At 38.7% G+C, this 21,045-nt stretch overlaps 1 protein-coding gene across 4 annotated transcripts in view; it reads right to left on the bottom strand.

Annotated features, from left to right (window-relative positions):
• The window catches only part of ZRANB3 (zinc finger RANBP2-type containing 3), a 197,292-nt gene that overhangs the window by 45,984 nt on the left and 130,263 nt on the right, over window positions 1–21,045 (bottom strand). For all 4 annotated transcript variants that reach the window (XM_072418092.1, XM_072418089.1, XM_072418090.1 and 1 more), the window contains 4 exons: window positions 11,097–11,586; window positions 6,129–6,326; window positions 4,483–4,574; window positions 2,726–2,827 (listed from right to left, as the gene is read on the bottom strand). In XM_072418092.1, coding sequence (XP_072274193.1) covers window positions 2,726–2,827; window positions 4,483–4,574; window positions 6,129–6,326; window positions 11,097–11,586 — 882 coding nt within the window. The remainder of the gene's footprint in view (window positions 1–2,725; window positions 2,828–4,482; window positions 4,575–6,128; window positions 6,327–11,096; window positions 11,587–21,045) is intronic.

Below are 21,045 nucleotides of genomic sequence, written 5' to 3' on the forward strand. Positions count from 1 at the left end.
TGGTTATGTTTGTTGAGATAGGCATAGGTACACCATGAACATGCCTGTTACGACAGCTTGTTGTGTTTGCAATAAGGTGTATAGGTGATCATTAGGGTATAGAGGGCTGGATCCCTCACAAATATGAATCTGTACATGCTTTGTTGTTCACCATAAGTTATTTACTGTACTCCTTTGGATTGTCTTTTTTTATTCTATATTCTTTATTTTTATTATTCTATTGTTAGTATTCAATGTATGTCCACTAGGTACAGTTAGGTCCATAAATCTTTAGACAGCGACAATTTTTTTCTAATTTTGGTTCTGCACATTACCACAAATAATTTTAAATGAAACATCTCAGATGCAGTTGAACTGCAGACTTTTAGTTTTAATTCAGTGGGCTGAACAAAAAGATTGCCTGACAATGTGAGGAACTAAAGCCTTTTTAACACAATCACTCATTTCAGGGGCTCACTTGACTCAAAGGCTATTTCATCGGCTGGTGTGGGCAATTCCTTTGTTATGTCATTTTCAATTAAGCAGATAAAAGGCCTGGAGGAAGATTTTGCTGTGAACAGACAACATGCGGTCAAAGGAGCTCCTATATGCAGGTGAAACAAGCCATCCTTACGCTGCAAAAACTGATCTGAACCCAATTGAGCATGCACTTCACTTGTTGAAGATTTAACTTGTGACAGAAAGGCCCACAAACAAACAGCAACTGAAAGCCGCTGCAGTAAAAGCCTGGCAAAGCATTAAGAAGGAGGAAACCCAGCATCTGGTGATGTCTATGAGTTCAAGACTGACTGCCATTGCCAGCAAAGGGTTTTCAACCAAGTATTAAAAATGAACATACCGTATTTTTCGGACTATAAGACGCTCCGGCCTATAAGACGCACCCAATTTTAAAGGAGAAAAACCTAGAAAAAAAAGATTCTGAACAAAATACTAAAAAATCACTCTGTGTCAATGTATCGCCTTCTAATCACTCTGTGTCAATGTATCCCCTTCTAATCACTCTGACACAGAGTGATCAGAAGGGGATACATTGACACAGAGTGATTAGAAGGGGATACATTGACACAATGTATCCCCTTCTGATCACCCTGTGCCAAAAAATCATACTCACCCGATCCCGCGATGCTGTGGGCTTCTTCTTCTCCTCGCTGCAGCGCGTGTCCCCTCCTCCTCTGAGCGAGGAGAAGCCGACACGCATACCCCAGCGATCCCATAAGCAGGCTGATCCAGCCTGCTTACCGGATCGCGAGGGCACGTGTGCCGGCTTCTCCTCGCTCAGAGGAGGAGGAGGAGACACGCGCTGCAGCCGGGAGGAGAGCCAGGAGAAGCCGGCACCCGTGCCCTCGCGATCCCGTAAGCAGGCTGATCCAGCCTGCTTACCGGATCGCGAGGGCACGTGTGCCGGCTTCTCCTCGCTCAGAGGAGGAGGAGGAGACACGCGCTGCAGCCGGGAGGAGAGCCAGGAGAAGCCGGCACCCGTGCCCTCGCGATCCCGTAAGCAGGCTGATCCAGCCTGCTTATGGGATCGCGGGGGTATGCGTGTCGGCTTCTCCTCGCTCAGAGGAGGAGGAGACACGCGCTGCAGCCGGGAGGAGAGCGAGGAGAAGAAGCACGCAGCATCGCGGGATCGCGGTATCGGATGAGTATGATTTTTTTAAATTATATTTAACATGTATTCGGTGTATAAGATGCACCCACTTTTCCCCCCCAGTTTTGGGGAAGAAAAAGTGGGTCTTATAGTCCGAAAAATACGGTATTTTTCAGCTTTATAATTTGTCCAATTACTTTTAAGCACCTGAAATGAAGTGACTGTGTTAAAAAAAAAAAAGCTTTAGTTCCTCACATTTTTATGCAATCTTTTTGTTTAACCTACTGAATTAAAGCTGAAAGTCTGCAGTTCAACTGCGTCTGAGTTGTTTCATTTAAAATTAATTGTGGTAATGCACAGATCCAAAATTAGAAAAAAAATTGTCTCTGTCCAAATATTTATGGACCTAACTGTATGTTCTTTGTTTTGTGGTGTGTGATGTATATGCTTGAAAAACCAAATGAAAACAATTGACACAAAAAATAAACAGCATGCTTAGTATAAAAAAAATAAAAGTAACTACCTTATGGTTTCTTAAGCTAGTGGGAGTTTGGAATGGGAGGAAAAATGTGTTTTCTTATACTGCTCAGAGTTGAGCTTTAAATGAACACAGATATGATAAAATGATGTAGGCACCTCCACATCCGTCCTTATTTTATTTATTTTTTTATTAATTGAATAAATGAATCCCCTTTAAGATAATGTACCAATTTTATTTCCCTTTCTTAGATCCACTGTGTTTTTTTCCTACCATTCTGACACAAAATCTTCAAACACAATACCTCAAGGTCCTGTAAAATACTGTTCAGAACGGCTGATCATTTATATTAAGCAGCAAGCTTTTGCAGTGGAAATACTGTCTATCAAATCCTATTTAAATGCTGTTCTGGAACTTGCAGAATCTGTGCACTTCTACATGATATTTAAACAGCTCAGAGACGAAACGCTGCAGTCAAAAGTTTAATAACGCTTCCTAGGAAAGAACAATTGGTCTCTAAGTGCGGCAAACTTTTGGAAGGACTTCCAATCGCTGACAAGCTGTGCCGTCTCCTAGCAGAGAGGCTGTGATTTCTTCCGACATAGAAGATAAAGCTCGACGTGCTGCTAATTAACCCACTTACAAATGACTTATCTTACCAAGGATCTGTTTTGTTTCTGCTGCATTGCTTCGGGTAAGTCATCCCAGATTTCCAATTTAATATCCAAAGGAATGAAATTACAGTTCAATGGTTCTCCATCCTAATGAGATAAACACAGGTTTACGGGGTTTAATAAAGCAGTGCCAAGATATGATTTGCTGATAATTAAGATGTGTGTCAGTGCTCCTCAGATTCTGCAGTGCTGATAAATGTGACAAAATCTAATTTACCAATTATTATTTTATATTGACACATATAGCATTTGATTGGGGACATATGCAATCATCATTTAAAGAAGAGCTATGGTCTAAATATTAAACAGGATATTGCTTTAAAATGAGTAGATCAAGTACAACAAATTCACATTTCCTCCTACAATGGCAGAGCCGCTAAGATTCAGCATTGTACAACAAACTCTTAAGGAAGGTGTTGGCGGTAAAACCCTAGGACTAATTAAGCATGGCCCTAAATTACCATAGGAGATGTAGCTCAGTTGCATTATTAGTATAGTAAATTAGTTAGACAGATTTAATATAATTACAAGAAGGAAAACACACTTTATGGCTAAAAGCCTGCAGACCTATCAACACATTTTTGTGTACTTCAGTTCACAGGCATAGCACTCACTTAACTTTACCACAGACTTTTGTCAACCATAGTAGTGTCCTCCCCAGCCCCTTTTAGCCGGGCGCACCACCTGGCACTTTTCAGTAACCATCCGGCTGTTTTTGGGTGCTTACTGAAGAGTTGGGTCACAAAACAGGGGCTGCCACCCACCTACAATTTCTTCCCACCTGGCTTAAAAAATCTGGGTTGAACACTGCATAGTCTAATTTATGGTCAATTTAGAGGAAGCCAATTTAACCAACTAGTATGTTTTTGGGAGGTGGCAGGAAACCAGGATGCTCAGAGGAAAACCTAGTTGAAACTCACAGAAACATGGTGGAAACCTATAATCTCCATTCAGAAAACATTGATTCAAAGCTGAGATTCAAATCCTGGACCCTAGTGGTGCAATGCTAGAGTGCTAGCCTGTAGGAATACACAAAGCACCAAAACCAATGTAAAATTTATATGTCTCATATTTACATAATATTTGCTCAGCACCGGAGTCCAGCTTTAAAATTTAGCTTTTCTTGAGCAGTCATAAAACAGCCTAGCCACATGTCATGGACACACTAGGATGTGCGGTAATATTCTTATCAGGTTTATCATCATCTTGTAGGGAGAAAAAACTATTTTGGACAGTTTCCCGAAACAGACAAATGTATTTTAAGCAAGGTTACTACTTAATTTGCTCATACATGAACAAGACAACAAATTAAATATATCAGTTTTATAGTGCAAAGAGCATAAAAATAACAACCTGACCAGTAGCTATCAGCAATACAGACACATTCATTTTCTCCCCCCGAGAACAAGAATGGCTGAGCTTTATTTAGAAACATCACCCCTTCATGAAACGCTGACCGAGGTTGATATAAGGTTACAGAGAGTGAATGTAGAGCCCCAGATGTGGTTGGCAGGTCTGGGCAGAATTGTGAGCTCGCAATCAAAGTGTTGCGGACAGACCGCTGAGAGCTTGCCGTTAATCTCCTCTCTGGCAGAGAAGACAATATGGCTTTTTAATTCAATAAACGGAAATCCCAGCTGGCACTGTAGCTGCTCAAATATCAGTGAGACAATAAGCAGCTCTCCTCCGGACGTCTTATTTTTTTTCTTTCTAATCTGCGAGCCTCTTCTATGTGTACATACCTTGCTATATAAATAGATGCGATCTGTGTGCCTACTGGCACAGAACATTAATCCGTCATATGCTGGTAAGGCAGTGGAACTGTGAGAATGCTCTGCAATGAAGCACAATATGAAAAACATTAAGTATGGATTCAGGATATTGAATAAAGGGTGAGCAGCCACCAGGGGTAAAAAAACAACAACAAAAAAAGAGTCAACCAGGAGATATATGAGCAAGGTGATGATAGAGATACAAGAAAATATTATTGGGGATCAGGAAGAAAAAATGAGTAACATACACTAAATGTCAAAGGAATAAGTAAAAGAAAGAGTAGGAGAAAATACAGACACTGCAGAAAGAGAGATCCTTAGAGTGTAATGTAAAGGCAGTCACTCAACGAAGCACTGTAATAATTAAAGACCAACCTCAAGTTTAATTTAAATACATTTCAGGTACAACAAATCAAAACGTGTGCTAAGTCTTACAGTTTGTTTTCTTTGGAAAGCAGGCACAATTTAAGTAGAAAACCCTGTGCTCTGTCATCATGCTGCAAAGAAAGACCATTGCTCCTTGTGAGGAAGCAGCGGTATCTCTTTACAGGACAGATACGTCACTGCTCAGTTACCACTCAATAGGAAGCATGGATTTTGCAGAGCTTTAGGTCTGACCTCTGCAGAAAGACCATTAGACACTTAGACATTGTATTTCCTTTTCAGACTTTCATATAAATATCAGTTGAGAGTATTCCAGTTTTTAATAGATTTTCAATAAATTTTTACCTTTATCACCTCTAGCTTCATAAGCTTTATACACATTCTATATTTTTGATGTTGGAAAGAATTTTTCACGATCCTTTCCAACAACAAAGGACCGAAAGATGCATGAACGAGCGCTGTACATACAGCGCTGTTCTGCTCTATGAAGAGAGGAGAACGACCAAGCGGCACCCCGCTGCACTCTTTCTTTCACTTGTATTACAACTGTTTGTGGATCCACCAGTATGGATCCATGAACAACGTCGGACGGCCGCTGTACACATGTCAGATTCTAGTCTGATACTAGCCCTGAAGCGATAATCGGACAAGAATCATCTGATGTGCACATAGCCTTAATTGATAATTTTTTAACCAGTTTATGACCATCTTAAGCATGGCAATGTGGTAAAACACCAGAAACATTGAAATACAGTAGAAACTGAACCAATTGAGTGAAGACTTAAGAACACAGTGGGCAACAGAAAGGAGCTTACAGAGAAAGAGATGAGATTGCAAAGGAAAGACAGTAGCAATAAAGATAGACAAAGCTGAAGGGAAGTAGCAGAATGAATGGTGGGGCTAACAAGAGTTAAGAAAAGAATCCACTGTTATAAAGAGTAGGCCCATAAACAGCCGCAATGCTCCCTGCTTAGACTGAGAGCTGAAATAGCCAAACCTCTCCTTGCACATTATTAAAGTCTAGAGTCGCCCCAGAATGGCTTACCTGATGGGATACAAAACCCCTGTCACCAAGCGGTGATAGAAAAACATTATAAAAAGTTTATTAAACAAACAGAAAAACATTAAAAACTAATCTGGCAGCCAGAGCTAACTCCCTTTCTATCCAATTGCAAGTACCTGCATCAATTAAACAGTCAGCGGCGTTGGCCATGGAGGAAAGCGTTTGTTACCTGGTTCAGTGGTTTTTGAGTTTTCCCCGGGGTGGCCTTCCACATTGCTGTTTTGGATGTTCAGTAAATGATCCCCCTGTAAGTCACACGGAAGAGCGGGGGGTGACTCCTGCTGAGCACAGTCAACAGGCTCATTATCCCCATCATTTTCCTTCTCCTCCAGAATGTTGGTTATGTTAGACACTTCATTTTTGGAGCCTGTAGTCGGGTAAAAGGAAACCACAAGATATCAATCTTCAGCAAGGAAAATATTAAAGTCATACTGAAAACTGCACTATGAAATGTGACAGCTGCTACAAATTTCTGTGCCCTTTCCATGCCCAGGCTGATACCAATGTGCAGAAAACTCATTACTAATATGGCAGGTTGGTATTCCTGATTTACACAGTATACAGATCTGTATACTGTGTATACAGTATACAACCCTTAAAAAAGGAGTTGTTTAAACTTTCTTAATCAAGAAAATGTGAATAAAGAACAAAGAGGCATTTTTTTAGGTATTGCTTTTGAAAATAATGTACCTTAAATAAAAAAAACAACAAATTAAAGTGATACTCCAGGCAAACAGGTAAATGTATTTGTGAAATACAAATATTGGCACCATTTCCTCATTTTACAGTCCAGGGATTTGCATATCTCTGCTACATAACAGTTCCAGCTGGTAGGACAGGGGACCTGATTATTCATATACTGTAAGTATCAACTGCAAAGAGATTTGTATTTGTCTCCCTAAGTCCTTTTAATTTATATACCATGGACAGAGGCCATAGTCATATGTTATTGACATAATCAAACCTTCCAGTACCGTAGAGTGCCCAAAGGAAATCCATGAAAAGATGAAAAAGACATAAAGTGCCCCTTTTAGGCGGGTGCATCAACTGGCATTTTTTAGTAACCACCTGGTGGTTTTGGGTGGGTATTGAAAAGTTGGGTCACAATACAGGGGGTGCCACCCACTTACAGCCTATTCCCATCAAGCTCCAAGGGTGACTACTAGGCCTAGAAACTCCATTTATTTCTCCATTGGCATGCACACCTTGAACCTTGGTGCTACATGGCCAGAATGCTAGCAACTCTTCTGAAAAATCATGCTAAACAAATCATAGCACATTGATTAATTCTCAACAGTCTCCTGATTCAGTGACACATAATTAATGTTGGATAGTGGGGTTAAACCCATTGTCAGTATTTTTGTTCAGGTGTCCCTACCCTGTTGGGAAAAACACCATCACCTCCTGTCCCAGTAAACCATCATGTAAAGGAAAGGAAGTGAAGCGGAATCTATTCAAAAACCTACTATACAACCTTTTCATGGACATTTTTTAAATGACATTTCTTGGTGTAAAAAAACAAAACAAAGGTATTGTCTACAGAATTGGTAACTGGCTAGCTTACACCTTACTTTCTCTTTTGGTTACCAGGACAAATACAGAAAATTATTCCTCCAGTGGGGAACACAGACAGCTATGAAAAGTTGAAGGGTGTTTACCCTCCCCTATTCTATCCAAAACTAAAACAAAAACATAGCTATAGCTACACTTGAATCATTTTTATAACGGGCAGGGCATAATTCTAAAAATAAAAAAATGTATTTCCCCAGTTCACCTGTGTGAACTGCAGTTCTAATGAAGCCTCCATGAGGGCATTGTGCATGACGGGTGGATGCACATACGAGCAGCAAGCATTTTTTCTTCTCTTCCTAAATTGGCTTCCTGTGTGGACAGATCATATACGATCAACAACAAAATCAGGAATTGGAGACTAATAAGTTGGATCCTGTGACCCCCCCCCCGCCACCCCCACACCGACTTTAAGAAACTTTCCTGGAATGCGTTGAACTTTATCTCGCAGGGTCTGGCAAACTGCAGATAGTTCCAATGTAATGCAAACGCTGCATCATTAGTCAGTGAAAGAACTAAAAATCTATAATTTCATTGCCCTTTTCATCATAAATCTCCAGACGAGTGAAAGAAAACAGCGGGGCAATGAATGTTAGGCTTATTTGCTGCCATGGCAACAGGACCTCCGCTCCTGCCCATTGAATTCGCGTCCTGCTGACATTAATCAGAAATGTCCATTTGTGCCAGCATAATGCCATGCCATCGCAGCTTTCAACATACGTTCTTGACAGAAATTGGCACCTTTCACTTTGTGAGGAGACGCGTTCACAGATTGATGCTCAGGTGGGATCTTGGGCCCCCCTGCGTCGACGTTTCAAATCTGCATAACCTCGTTTGCCTCTTTTAGACGCCAATGCTACGAGGTGAAATTTGCGGTTAAGGGTATTATAACATAACATTTAGAACGTTATATATAAAATTACCCACCGCTGTAGTTTCTAATTGTGTCGTTTACGGGGATTCTTTTATTGGTGGAATAAATCCCCTAAATGCAGAGAATGAATAAGCCGTTGAGCCAAATGGTTGTTAGCAGACAAGTGTATTCAGGGTGATGTATAAAATGCAGATCCGTAAAACAAAGGTTGAAATGGTATCATACTGCATGAATGTTGACAAAAGGCTGAAATGTTGGGCAGCATCTGTATTGGGGCTTGAATGGCAGCTTCTATAAAAGTATTTTACTTTTAGAATATTATCTATAAATCATTGATTGTTACACAGATAGTGCAAAAGTAGCTAAGAGAAGAGGGATCCCACAGCATAAACTGCATTATGTGGTTGGTGTCTGGAAGGCAAATTATGAATGCAAACAGGCAGATGGGTGTAGTAAAATCTCCATATAACTAATCTGTACTATAAGTGTATTTATTTATTCAAAACATTCTAATTATATTTCATTTTATTACAGCCAACAAGTTTCAGGGGTTCTAGAGTACCATCTTCATAAGGGCTTGAGCCATGTTTTTCTTCACTCTCTCAAGTAAAGCATATGCTTCCCATGCAACCCTAGTCACATTTGGTTGCCAAATTGTGGTTTAGTGCTTTCTCTGTTTATTGCCATTGTGTTATCGCTAAGATGATTAAAATACTTTGTGAGTTTAACATCCTTAAGATAAAAAATTGTTGCTCAGTAAAATGTCTACACATTTCTGAGGTTGTGCTACACATTTCTGAGGTTGTGCACAACATAATGTATTCTGGGTTGATTTGTCTGCTCAAGCCATGATTAGGCTCAAGAAAACTGTAAGGAAGTATTTAAAAAGCAAGGCAAGATGGTCCCCCCACCCCACCCCCTCTATAAGCTAAGCTATAATCTTTCCTCTTTATAAGGGAGAATAACCCTACAACAGACATATCACCTAACCCAGATACCTTCCTTGAAGTGATTATACTTTTCGATATTGAGTATTTAAAGAGGAACTAATCCCGGCCAACTTAACCATCCTAATTCGAATACCTGGCACCACAATTTTTTTTCAATCTTCCGCCATTTTCCTAGCATCCAAAACTTACCGTATGCATGCAGTTTAGCTTTTGCCAGAAACCTGCAAATATCAGGCAATAATGACATGGCTGGTCATACAAACCTAATCTTTCAAAAGGAAAAAAGAAACTAAGACTTCACATAACAAGGTTCTTGTTATCACCATTATCAGCTAAAAAAAACCTCTCCTCCCTCTGAAACTGGCTTCACTATGTCACCAAATTCCCCCTCTCATTATCCCTGACCACGTAGCCTTAACTGACTATTAGGCTATTCTATTCTAGTAACTACAGGATTTTACCAGAACATAAAGTTAATGTAATAAAGAGTTATAGTTACAGTACAGTTTTGTAATATTGCCATACATTGTGGGTAGCTGTTTGACCATTAGTAATACCAGTATTCTGATTACCTGAATGCTGTTAGGACCAATCCCCCAAGGAAAAGCAAGGAATAGCGAAGCACTTAAGTATATGATAGACAGAAGCAACAAGATGAATTAAAAAAAAACTGCTGCATATATGGCTATAAGGCTGTAATGTATTATACTAATCCCAGATTAAAATGGAACCAAGATGACAAGGTTAGCATGGATTCAATATTGCCAGGCCAAAATTGGGATCTTAACATTCTAGCCTCAAGTCAAGATGTCAGGGTCTCTATCAACATTCATATATCTTTATATGCAGGTTACAGCAGAGGGAAGTGTTTTAGACAATTACAGTGGTGCCTACTATTAGTAAGAACATTGATGGCTAAAACACACTGGCAGATTTTTATTTGATCACTTGAGCTGATCAGATTAATACGGAAATGATTCAGAAAGAAATTAAGCAGCTCCCTTTTTTGGGTCACGACCATATGTGTTTTTAAATAACAATTTTAGGTACACAAATGGTATTGTTTGTATGAATAATTCATTGCTTCTAATTAAAATTCAGGTTTTTCAGTCCAGTAATGGCAACAGCATAATCTTGCACGTGTGCAGTGTTTCAGAACTTCTGATTGATCAATTACCAATAAAAATATCAACAAATTTGGAAATGAATATGCTCATATGTCTTGGAGCTTGATAAAGGAGTTGCCTGTTAAAGTGTATGCTCAGGAAGAAACTTTTATTAGAGGCATACTTTGTTATATTTTAACCTTACAATGGCAAAGCAAGTAAAAGAAAAAAACAAAAAAGGAATTTGCCAGTCATCTAGTGTGCTCTTTAATGTTGGGGCTGACAAAACATGTCAATGCTGCACTAAAATTGTCAGCCCTATCTGTCACACAACAGACTTCATCCCTCACCCCACTTTGTCCCTCCACACATTTATCAATTGGTTTTTTATTTTTATTTTGGGTAGGAGGGTCCTATATCATGGAGGTAAATGCCTAGCACCTGCCCAGACCAAAATTTTACAAGCCTGTTGATAATGTCCCAGATAGTGGTACCACCTGTTTTAAAAAAGTTAAAATAAAATATCATAGCACATGATCTAGAAGAGGAGAAGGTAGTAGTTTGAGGTAAATTAATATTGTCTATAAATTCCCCAAAGAATTAGAAGATGAACAGACTTACTGGCTATTCATACTCACATTTTTGGTTCCTGGGACTTTCACAGACCTCGCAGTAAGGCAGCAGTGCATTATTGGTGTAGGTGCAACTCTGACAGTTCCAGTGCTTGTCAGAGAGTGGACGCCTCGGAGGTGTGACAATGCTACTTTCAGAAAGCCCACGTGTTTTTGGTGAAGAGAACAAAGCAGAAGGTTTTCCGCTCCAAGACTTTCTTTTCCCTACATGCAGGGTCTTTGGGGTGGATTTGGGAACTTGCTTCTCCGTAGAACGAAAACGTTTGGCTTGTTGCTCCAAATCTTCATCAGTAAAGAGTGCATCGACGTCTATTACTTCACTGAGGTCTGCTAAGGTTTCTGCGCCCACATTGGACACTTCCTGCAAAGATGCTTCTTCTTGTTCCTCACGTAGCTCAGTAGTCTCTGGGTCTCCTTCTGTTCTTTTGCGCTTTTTCTCAGAAGCACATTTCGGTGAGAAGAAGGTCCTGATGTCATGCTGTTTCTCCTTTTCAAACTAGAAAAAAAAAAAACAAATTAAAAAGGTTGCTTAATTTCATATTTCCAAACACTCTAACCCTATGATTGCACAACCCCTTTCTCCCCACCTCTGCAGTCTCACAATTTAGCTGTATATTCCAGATTAGCTTTTCCCAACATTTTGACCACAGTGGAACCCTTGAAATAAGTTCCAAGTCTTAAGGTGCCCTGCAAAAACTAATTTATCACATGTTAATTGGAAAATGCTTCTTACATTGGTTGTTAGATGGAAGAATGCCCCTTTTACAGTCAATATCAACCTTACAGACAGCTAAAAAAAAGATTGCTGGTGTCATGCCGGTTTGCCAAGTGGCATTGGGTCTAGAATTATGCAGGCACTGGTAGGTCAATCGGCCAAAACAGGAATCCCGAGCCTAGTAAATTATGGAGAAACCATAAGGTTTTCACAGAACCCTGGTCGAGAAATGCCACTCCAGATATATAATACAACATGTTTAAGACACCACCTTTTACTCTCTAACACAGTTCTATGTTTCGGACACTATTAATACACAGAATTGTGCTGTATGGAAAAGCAGACCTAAACTCAACATTTTTACTTTACATAATAAGGTAGACAACCCTTAAATAAAAAAAATAAAAAAATACATGTTTTACTTTACAAGTGCAACACCCTTTTAAGTCTTGATCGTCGCGGTGATCAAGACTGAACGGGAGCACAGAGCCTACCGGGATACCTACGTCATGCATCTAGGGAGGATCTGGCTGCTCATGGGGCATTTTTTCCCACTATGGGGAAAGAGATGCCGATCACATGTATGCACAGTGAGATCAGCTCTCTTTTCCCCCCCATTAACAGCGGGCTACATCACCCGATCTTGCGCCTGCGCAGTGCGAGATCAGGTGACGTAGCATGAAGTCTGGAAGAGAGGATTAAAGATGGTGGCGAAGCATCAGCACAAAGAACACTAGAACACTAGGAAGAGGCAAGACCGGATTAAGAAAGGTCCAGCGCTATCGAGAGAACTGGGAGATTCAAGGCAATTGCGATTCTTAAATTTTCACTTTAGTTCTGCTTTAAAATTATAAAAATGATTTAAAAAAAAGTATGCAAGGCCAAATTGTTATTCTCAGAACAAAGGTACGACTTCAAGATTATCCTAAATTTCTAATAAATGCAGAAAAATGTACAGTTTCAATGATAATGTGTGTAGTAATCACACTCTACAACAAAATCCTATTACATTATTATTTAAAACAAAATCTTATTACATTATTATTTACCCAATCATGTCTTATAAGATAGAATTCTAGATTTCCAGTTGGTACGTTAGGTGTGTGCGCTCCAAACAGGGTTGACAGAGGATATTACAATTGTTCAATTTTTTTTTAAAAATCCCCAATAATATCAGATCTGTATTGATTTACATTTTTAAAAGAGTTCTGGCTGATAATTGTAGGCTGTAAAATTTGTGATCAGGAAACCAGTTCTAAAGGGGCTGAGTTATTTACTTTTTACATAGTTCAAAGTGAATAAAGTGAACTTTCCAAATACATATAAGGATACCTTACTGCTGCACAATGGCAGACTCTTTGCAGGTTGTAATAAAATACTGATTTTGGGTACAGATATTGGAACTACCATTCCCACTGTGTATTTTAAGATGCAGGTCCATGATCTGTTGCCTTTACTTCGATCCACAATACAATGACCCAGAAAAATGTACGTCAAGACTTCCATTAACCCTTCCGCTTTTTACTGTTCAGGATCAGTGACTTATTGAAAGTAAAACAAGAAAGTTGATGTTAGACCCTAAATCGGTATTTTTATGTCTCCAATTTAAAATTTCTATTCATAAATAAAAGGCCAACTCAGGTCCAACTGTTATGGGTGATATGCCTCCAATGGGGATAGAAACAACGCCATAATCTCAAACAGAAAACTGCATGGTGTTTGCTGCTGTCAGTGCCTTCCATTACTGTACCCCACCTCTATTCCCTTTATATCTTATTCAGGTTTCACACACAACAAAAAAAGAGGGGATATCTTTATAAAGCAGTAAAGGCAACATTAAATTCTAAATTTTCTATCTTTATTCTAAACTAAAATTGGACTTCAAAAAGACCACTGGAAGGTAAACTGGCTCTCCTGAAGCTAACCTCCGGGTCTAATATTCAATGTATGGCCCACTTTTTTGGACTACTAAGTTACAGCAGTTAAACAGGTTTACAACAACGAACACAGGGTAACTGTACTTTTAGTATGCAATAGACCTGATGGTTGACATCCTTTTTAGTTACTGCTAATACTGTGCTTGCTGGGCCTTTTCAGAACACTTGATAAAAGGATATTTGACTCTAGAAAAGAGAAGGGTCAGGTAAGTGTAGGAATGGAGGGAGTGTTATTTAAAGAATTCATTAAGTTTTGGCAGAAATCCTTTAAAGCCTGGTTAACAATCCCAGGTTTGAAAAGATATATAGTGCATAATACGTTATTCAGCATTCACTAAAGCCAAGTTTTACTCAAGTTGAACTAAACATTGCAAGCAATTATAGGACTGTACTACCCATCAATTTAAAATATAGAGGGTGGGTGTTACATGAGCTGAAACAACATGATTACTAGATGCTCTTGGGATAGTAGATGCTCTTTTGAAGCTCTTGTTCTACTTTAACCTAACTGGAGTGCCTTGGCAACGATGATAAGGACATTAGATCATAAGCTCCTCTGGTTAAGATAATAATGAACATGACTCCACTTACTTTGAACTGCCGCAGAATGTTATTATTTCTGTAAAGAAATAATACCTTAGATCTGCTAGGCTTTCCTGGTCTTGCTCATTAACTGATTTAGGTATAAACTCCCAGCCACCACTCCGTGACCCTCCTACCTGTACACTGCATACACCAGAGTCAGGGTGACAGATGGTCACCACCATTACACATGAATTCTAACTTACAATGACCTATGTTGAGCTAATTTTCAATGACAGTGTATGTCATAATGATACCATTAGGAGATGCTGCTAAGGAAAACCCAAACTGATAGAAAGAAATTAGGTTGCCAGTACTATGTCAAATGAAAAAAGTTGTTTAATAACCTCCTCGGTGGTTCATTTCTGTCCAGATTTATGTCCAAAAGCATGAAAATTTATTTTACAGTATAGTATATTTGTATGAGTATAATAAAGTTTGAAACACAAAATCGTGTAAAAATAGTAAATTGCATACAAATTAAAAAATATACATATTTAAAAAACAAAAACAAATATATATATATATATATATATATATATATATATGAGGAAACCGGCAGATCTGGTAAGACTCTATTTACTAGTTATCGCTTTCAGCATCTTTTTTTACCCTGAGTCACACTCTGGGTTACCAATGGGCAGGTTAAGCAGTTTAGGAGCTTTGCACAGCTCTTTCTTGTCATAATACTTCCTAATGAGAGAGTGGGCTTAGTTTCTCTGGAGCTGCAATTTGCAGCCATTATGTACTGCCTAGCGCTCAGCAATATCCTGTTTCCCATCTGACTGCAAACAAATAAAAAAGTCTGTAGTGGTATACCTACATATACACCGAATCCTGCTGTTGATAATTACTGTGTAAAATGACGTCGTAGGATACCGATTTGCTGTATATTTCGGAAGTGCATGCAATAAAATTAGGGTAAGAGAAAAAAACTATACACACCAAACTACGTAAATAAGGTAAATTTAATGATGTCCAATATTTCCAGTACAAAGTATTTTTTGGTAACAGTTTGGGTACCATATTTTCTGCTCTAGCAATCTCTTCCCTAATAAACACCTTTGGGATATATTGGAATCCCAATTACCTAGGTCTTATTGTTCATATTAACGGGCAAGGTTTAGGAATGGAATATCCAACAAACTCCGAGACATGTGGGGGTCAGGTGTTCACAAACATTTTATTAACTTAAATTCTACTTACAGTACTGTAGGTACTATTTTTGAATAACACTTCAGTGCTGTGCACCTTAATTACCAGTGTAGAACGATAATTGTTCCTAATGGTCAGTTTTTTTTAATACAGTGAAAAAGGGTTAAAATGTAATGTAATGTAATGTAACCAAGACCTCACACCATCTATCCAAAAAAAACACACAAAAGAAAAAAAACACTGTATCGTGTTATGCAAAAATTCTTCAAAAATCCAGAAGGGTATAAAAAGGAGACACATGAATAAGCTGTATGAAGATAGTAGAATTACACTTAACATATAAACTAAAATAAAATTATTCCTAGTAACAGATACTCAGGTAGAAGTGGGTGATTATGACGTCAGCAGTTGTCAGATCCCAGGAGGTGTTGTAGCAGTACTACAATGGCCACTTCATCATGATAGGTGTATTTTTGCTAAGGTAGGTTTATATTTTCCTGTAGTTGTTATTTTTTTTTACCATGTAGATGGTTTTAATGCTGCAGTAGTCACATTATGTGACTCCTTGGTTGGCTGAAACACTGCAGAATCTTGTTCACTAGCAAGACATAGAGCAATGAGTGATGGGTTCAGCCACGAAAGGAGGCACACTGTGAGAACAGATTGGTATCATTGAGCTGTCTTTGCAATTCTAATGTTATAGGTCTAACAGTAAAGTACACACAAAAAAGAAGTAAAAAATGGTTACCCCCTTCAGCATGTCAAAAATGGGCAGGTCTCACTCATAACCACAAAAAAGGAAAAACAAAAACAAAGGTACCCTATGATGCCTTAGAAACCCCTTCTCCCCAAGTGAGGGCTGGAACAGACCACAATTTATCCCAGCTATCCAGTTCAAGGAATCAACTTATAGACATGCTACACATTCCCCAGCTTTAGAATGTGAGGCAATAATGCTAATCAATTATATTTAGAGATCTAACTGCTCTGGCGCAAGAAACTGCAGAGAATACTTTGTTCAGACCGGAGATCTTTAATAAAAATTTCATAGAAATTACCCGCAGCTAGATTTATCTTTGAAACAAATGTGTTAATGTATTTGTGGAAGGCGCACCCATTGCTTCCCGGTGACATTTCCGGATTTGGCTGTTCAAAAGATAGGCCCTGTATATCATGCACACCATCTGCTCCACAAATGTTTATTGTTGTTATTTACCTATCAATCTGTCTCACCCTCCCCATTACTGGTTGCCATTCCCTACAGTCAGTGGCATTTCATGTAAATGACTAGCAGGAGGCAGGTTCAACGGGAGGTTATTAGCATAAATTGGAAAAAAGTTCTGTTCCAGTAACGCTTGGGGAGGACGCTGTCAAACATCAGAAAAGTTATTGTTCTGAAAGTGTCATTGGTTTAGATGACACTTTGGTTCTATTTGTGAAAATAAAAGATGAGAAATTTAAAAAGCAAGTTGCTGATTGAGATGAACAGATTATTTTGATCATTATCTAGAGAATTAGATGTAAACCATGATATGCATTTTCTTTGGTCACACTTTATGGTACAACAGCTTAAAAAGGTTCCTAATATTGTAAAAGAAAAACTTAACCTAAAGGATCATACAACCTTTCCCCAACCTAAGTAAAGCCAAAAGGTAAAAAACATTTACCTTTGTAGAGAAAGTCACCAGCTGTATAGCTTTCCCCAACGCTTGTGGGAAGATCCAAGCACTTCATCGATTCAGGAATGGGTATACCTGGGTGGTTCCCAGCATACGCACACATATACAACGTTTGCATGAACTGTCTGCCATTTCAGAAAACTAACAGAAATAGCAAGCAATGAATAGTGATGTTCAAGAACACAGGGCTTGATAAGACCTGTATTCTATCAGCCAGGAATTGAGGTGTGATCAGGGGAGTTGCTGAAGCTTTTAAGGTTTGCTCTGTGGAATGCATAGATAAGTGCTTCTCAACCAGGGTTCCTTCAGAGGTTGCTAGGAGTTCCTTGAGCAATAAACCATTTGACGCTCTAGGGTTAGTTTAGGTGACACCAATGATCTTTTTTGGCTATAAGTAAGGGTGGCATTCTTCCCAATTACTGCCACACTAATGTACTGTGAGCTGTGAATATAGTAGTTATGGAAAAGGCTACCAAAAACCTGAAAGTTGTTTTTTGGAGTTTACCCATGGAAAAAGGTCAAGAAAAATTGCCTAAGAGATGACAGGTAGAGAATCCCAAACAAGCAGAGCAAAAGACTGTAAAAGCGAGCCAAAAATAAAGTAAGGTAGAATTTACAAATTAAACAGTGTTGGATGCAATGCAGTTTGAAGTACAATTGAAGAGAAAAAATAAAATCATTTTTTAACTGGTAATGGTAGGCATGTTGATTTGTCAGTCTGTCACAGGCCCCTGCCATGCTTTCTCAAAACAAATGAGAGTTCAAAGTAAGTTTGATGGGTGGTCAAAGGTGGATCCAAAGAGGTTTATTACTACTCCTGATCATCTGTGTGAATTAGCTCTAAAGTGGAATTCAAAACAGTTTAACACATATAATAAACACATATGTTTACCTGTCAGAATTCAAAATTCTGTAAAACCAGCCTGGTAATGCAAGCACTACAGACAGGCCCTTGACCCCCAACATTTGGTCAACTCAAATGCCTTCTCACTATTTTTGCTCTGCATGCCGAATGCTAATGTGATTATTTGTGCTGGTCTTTTCACTGCAACTAATAGCATGTAGTCTTTTTGGTGCCACTTTTTTTCCTACAGGTCATCCAACAATAGCTGAAAATGAATACATTCCCATAGGGATGTCACCTGATGGTGACTGCGAAACACAATTTTGAGACAGGAGCAGAATGTTTTAACTCTGTAACAGATAACTCCTGCACAAGAACCTTCATGGCAGGATCACCAGGTATAATTTAACGAAAGCTGAAGATTTTCAAAGACTGAAAATGTGTAAATAAAAAGAACATTTTAACTAGTATATAAGATTATGGCAATAAGGTTTACATTTATTATAGCTTTAAAAGAGTGGAAACTATACTTTGTATAGGGGACTAAACAGGATGCACAGATTGCACAGAAAATACATTTATGCATAATGTACACCATACTATTTATATACTATTTTTGTATTTGAACAGAAGTAATATACTGACTTGCGTATAAATATCATCACACGTTGACAAGCGTCCCCCTCACATACACACATTCTGTGTAAGCCTATACTGAGTGACAGCTAATCCAACCATCATAAACCATCCTATTACAATATACAAGTTGGCATTTGCGCTCTCAAGAAATATTAGAACAAAATAATTAATGCAAGGAACCCTGAACAGAATATCATTTCAAAATGGTGGCACTCTGAATGCTGATACGCTGTGAAATATGGAGGGCAGAGAAGCAATACTAAGCTGCTAGCCAGTGCAGGGATATGTTTTATCCTGTAAATTGGTATTTTCATTTACTTTTATATTTACATGCAGGCTTGCTTTGTTAGTCATTCAGCCTAAATAAAAAAATTCCAATTCTTTGAGAGGGTTAAATCCAAACAAAAAAAGGAAAGGGACATTTTCTATACTCTGAGACGACAAAAGCCTATCTGACCTATAAAGGAAGCAGCACAATCTAGGATAGGGTGACAGGTCCAGCTTAATGAAGTCGTATCACCAGCAGATCACACAATGGCTTGTTGACAGAAAATGAAATATTTACATTCATTCCAGATTGATATCTGATGGTTTGTCTGCTGTATTCCCAGCCCCCATGTCAAATACAGGTGATTCTCAAGTTTGTGCCATTTTATAAAATGTGACAATGGACAGCTCCTGAAACTAAAAAAAATCTACTTTTTCCAGCTTGGTAACATAGGAGTGTGCCTGGAGTAGTAGATATGTTACTTTTACAATTGGCACACCCTGTCACTGAGTTAGCTGAATCAGTTGATTAATAATATGTCTAAATGGAAAATTTAACATATATTTTCTTTATTGCATTCGGGAGCTCTACAGAAGCACGCATGGTGCAACTGCTGTATTGTTTTTTATAAGCTGCAGCGCTGCTTTATGACTTGGCTTCAGGACCATGGACAGCAGATTCAACTCAACAGTGGCTGTCTAGTACATTAAGGAGTTCTTGATTTTCATTTTCAGATTCTGCAGGGGGAACAGACTTCAACACATAGCACAAAGCAAGAGGGGCCCAGGACAGGTGCCCAAAACTAAATATGTCAGCAGCTAAATATGCTCCCACTGCAGTCATACACGCACACGAAGCATTGCTTTCCAAATGCATACATTGCTGTTTAAATATTACAGTTGTGCTATGCTTCTCAAGCACAGAAATAGCCAGATGATTTAATTGGGTGTCTTTCTCACCTAGCATAGCCCAGGGCACTTCAGCTGAGCTGCTAATGAGAGCCAGCCATCATGCAATGCCCTGGAAGCACCAGGGGGTCAGTCACTACTGCAAAATTCGTGCAGGGAGGTAGGGACAATAAATGCTCGTATGTAGGTTACAGCAGAGACAAGCCTGTGCTTTATATGCTTATCTTTCAAGTATAATTTAAAAAAACAGAACAATTCTGCACAAGCTCTAAAAATGTTGTGTTTATTTGCCAAAAAAGCTCATCTGTATCCTTAGATTCTGAGGGACTTCTAAAACATCCTTTTGAAGCAATTTTTTACAGCCATCCATCTCTGCTTACACACTTAGCTACTGTGATAATCCAACAATTACGGCTTTAGTCTGCAGTGTAAAAATATAATAATAAAGTGTAAATATAAAAAAGGTGTTGCAAGCAGCAGCAAATCATAACAAAAAAGAGCCAAGTAGTCAGAGGTCACAGTGCATAGACATAAATGGTAGGCAGGGCCATAGAAAACAGTTATTTAAAACAGGGTTTAAAAAATCCGTACTGTTTTTTAGTCTTTGTTCATCCATTTTTTAACAAAATAAAACATCTGTATACACATATCCTGAACTAACCCTTTATTGCCTAAGACAAGTAGAAGAAGCTGGAAAATGAAATGCAGGCTATGTTCCTCTCACAACTGAAAGAAGCAATAGGATGCAAGGCAACAAGGAACTATTTATGCCGAAAATACAAGTCAGCTTTTTGTAAACCTTACTAGGTGGTTTCTACTTATATATATAATTTTTTCGAGAACCTCCTGGAACAAAAAAAGTGCATCTTGTAAAAGGAAAAAGGGAGATGCATAAAAAGACCCCCATACTTGGTCCTGCTAGTTCACAAAGAGGATCTGTTTAATCAGAATCTGATCAAAAGCAGACATCTTGGTTACATAAATTTTAAAATTTAAATTAAGCTTTATATACCTGTTGGACGATTACCTCCAATAAAATTATATCCCCTCCTATTGTGTGTTAATTCTCCCACCTCCTAGATTGTAAGCTCTTTGGGGCAGGGTCCTCTCCTTTTGTGTCAATGTCTGTATTCGTCTGTAATTTGCAACCTCTATTTAACCACCTGGGTGTTACACTGATGTCTGGATTTCTGTTCCAAAAGCGTTACACTGTTTTTCATGAAATTTT

Source organism: Pyxicephalus adspersus, chromosome 7, assembly GCF_032062135.1.
Source record: "Pyxicephalus adspersus chromosome 7, UCB_Pads_2.0, whole genome shotgun sequence".
Lineage (NCBI taxonomy): Eukaryota > Metazoa > Chordata > Amphibia > Anura > Pyxicephalidae > Pyxicephalus > Pyxicephalus adspersus.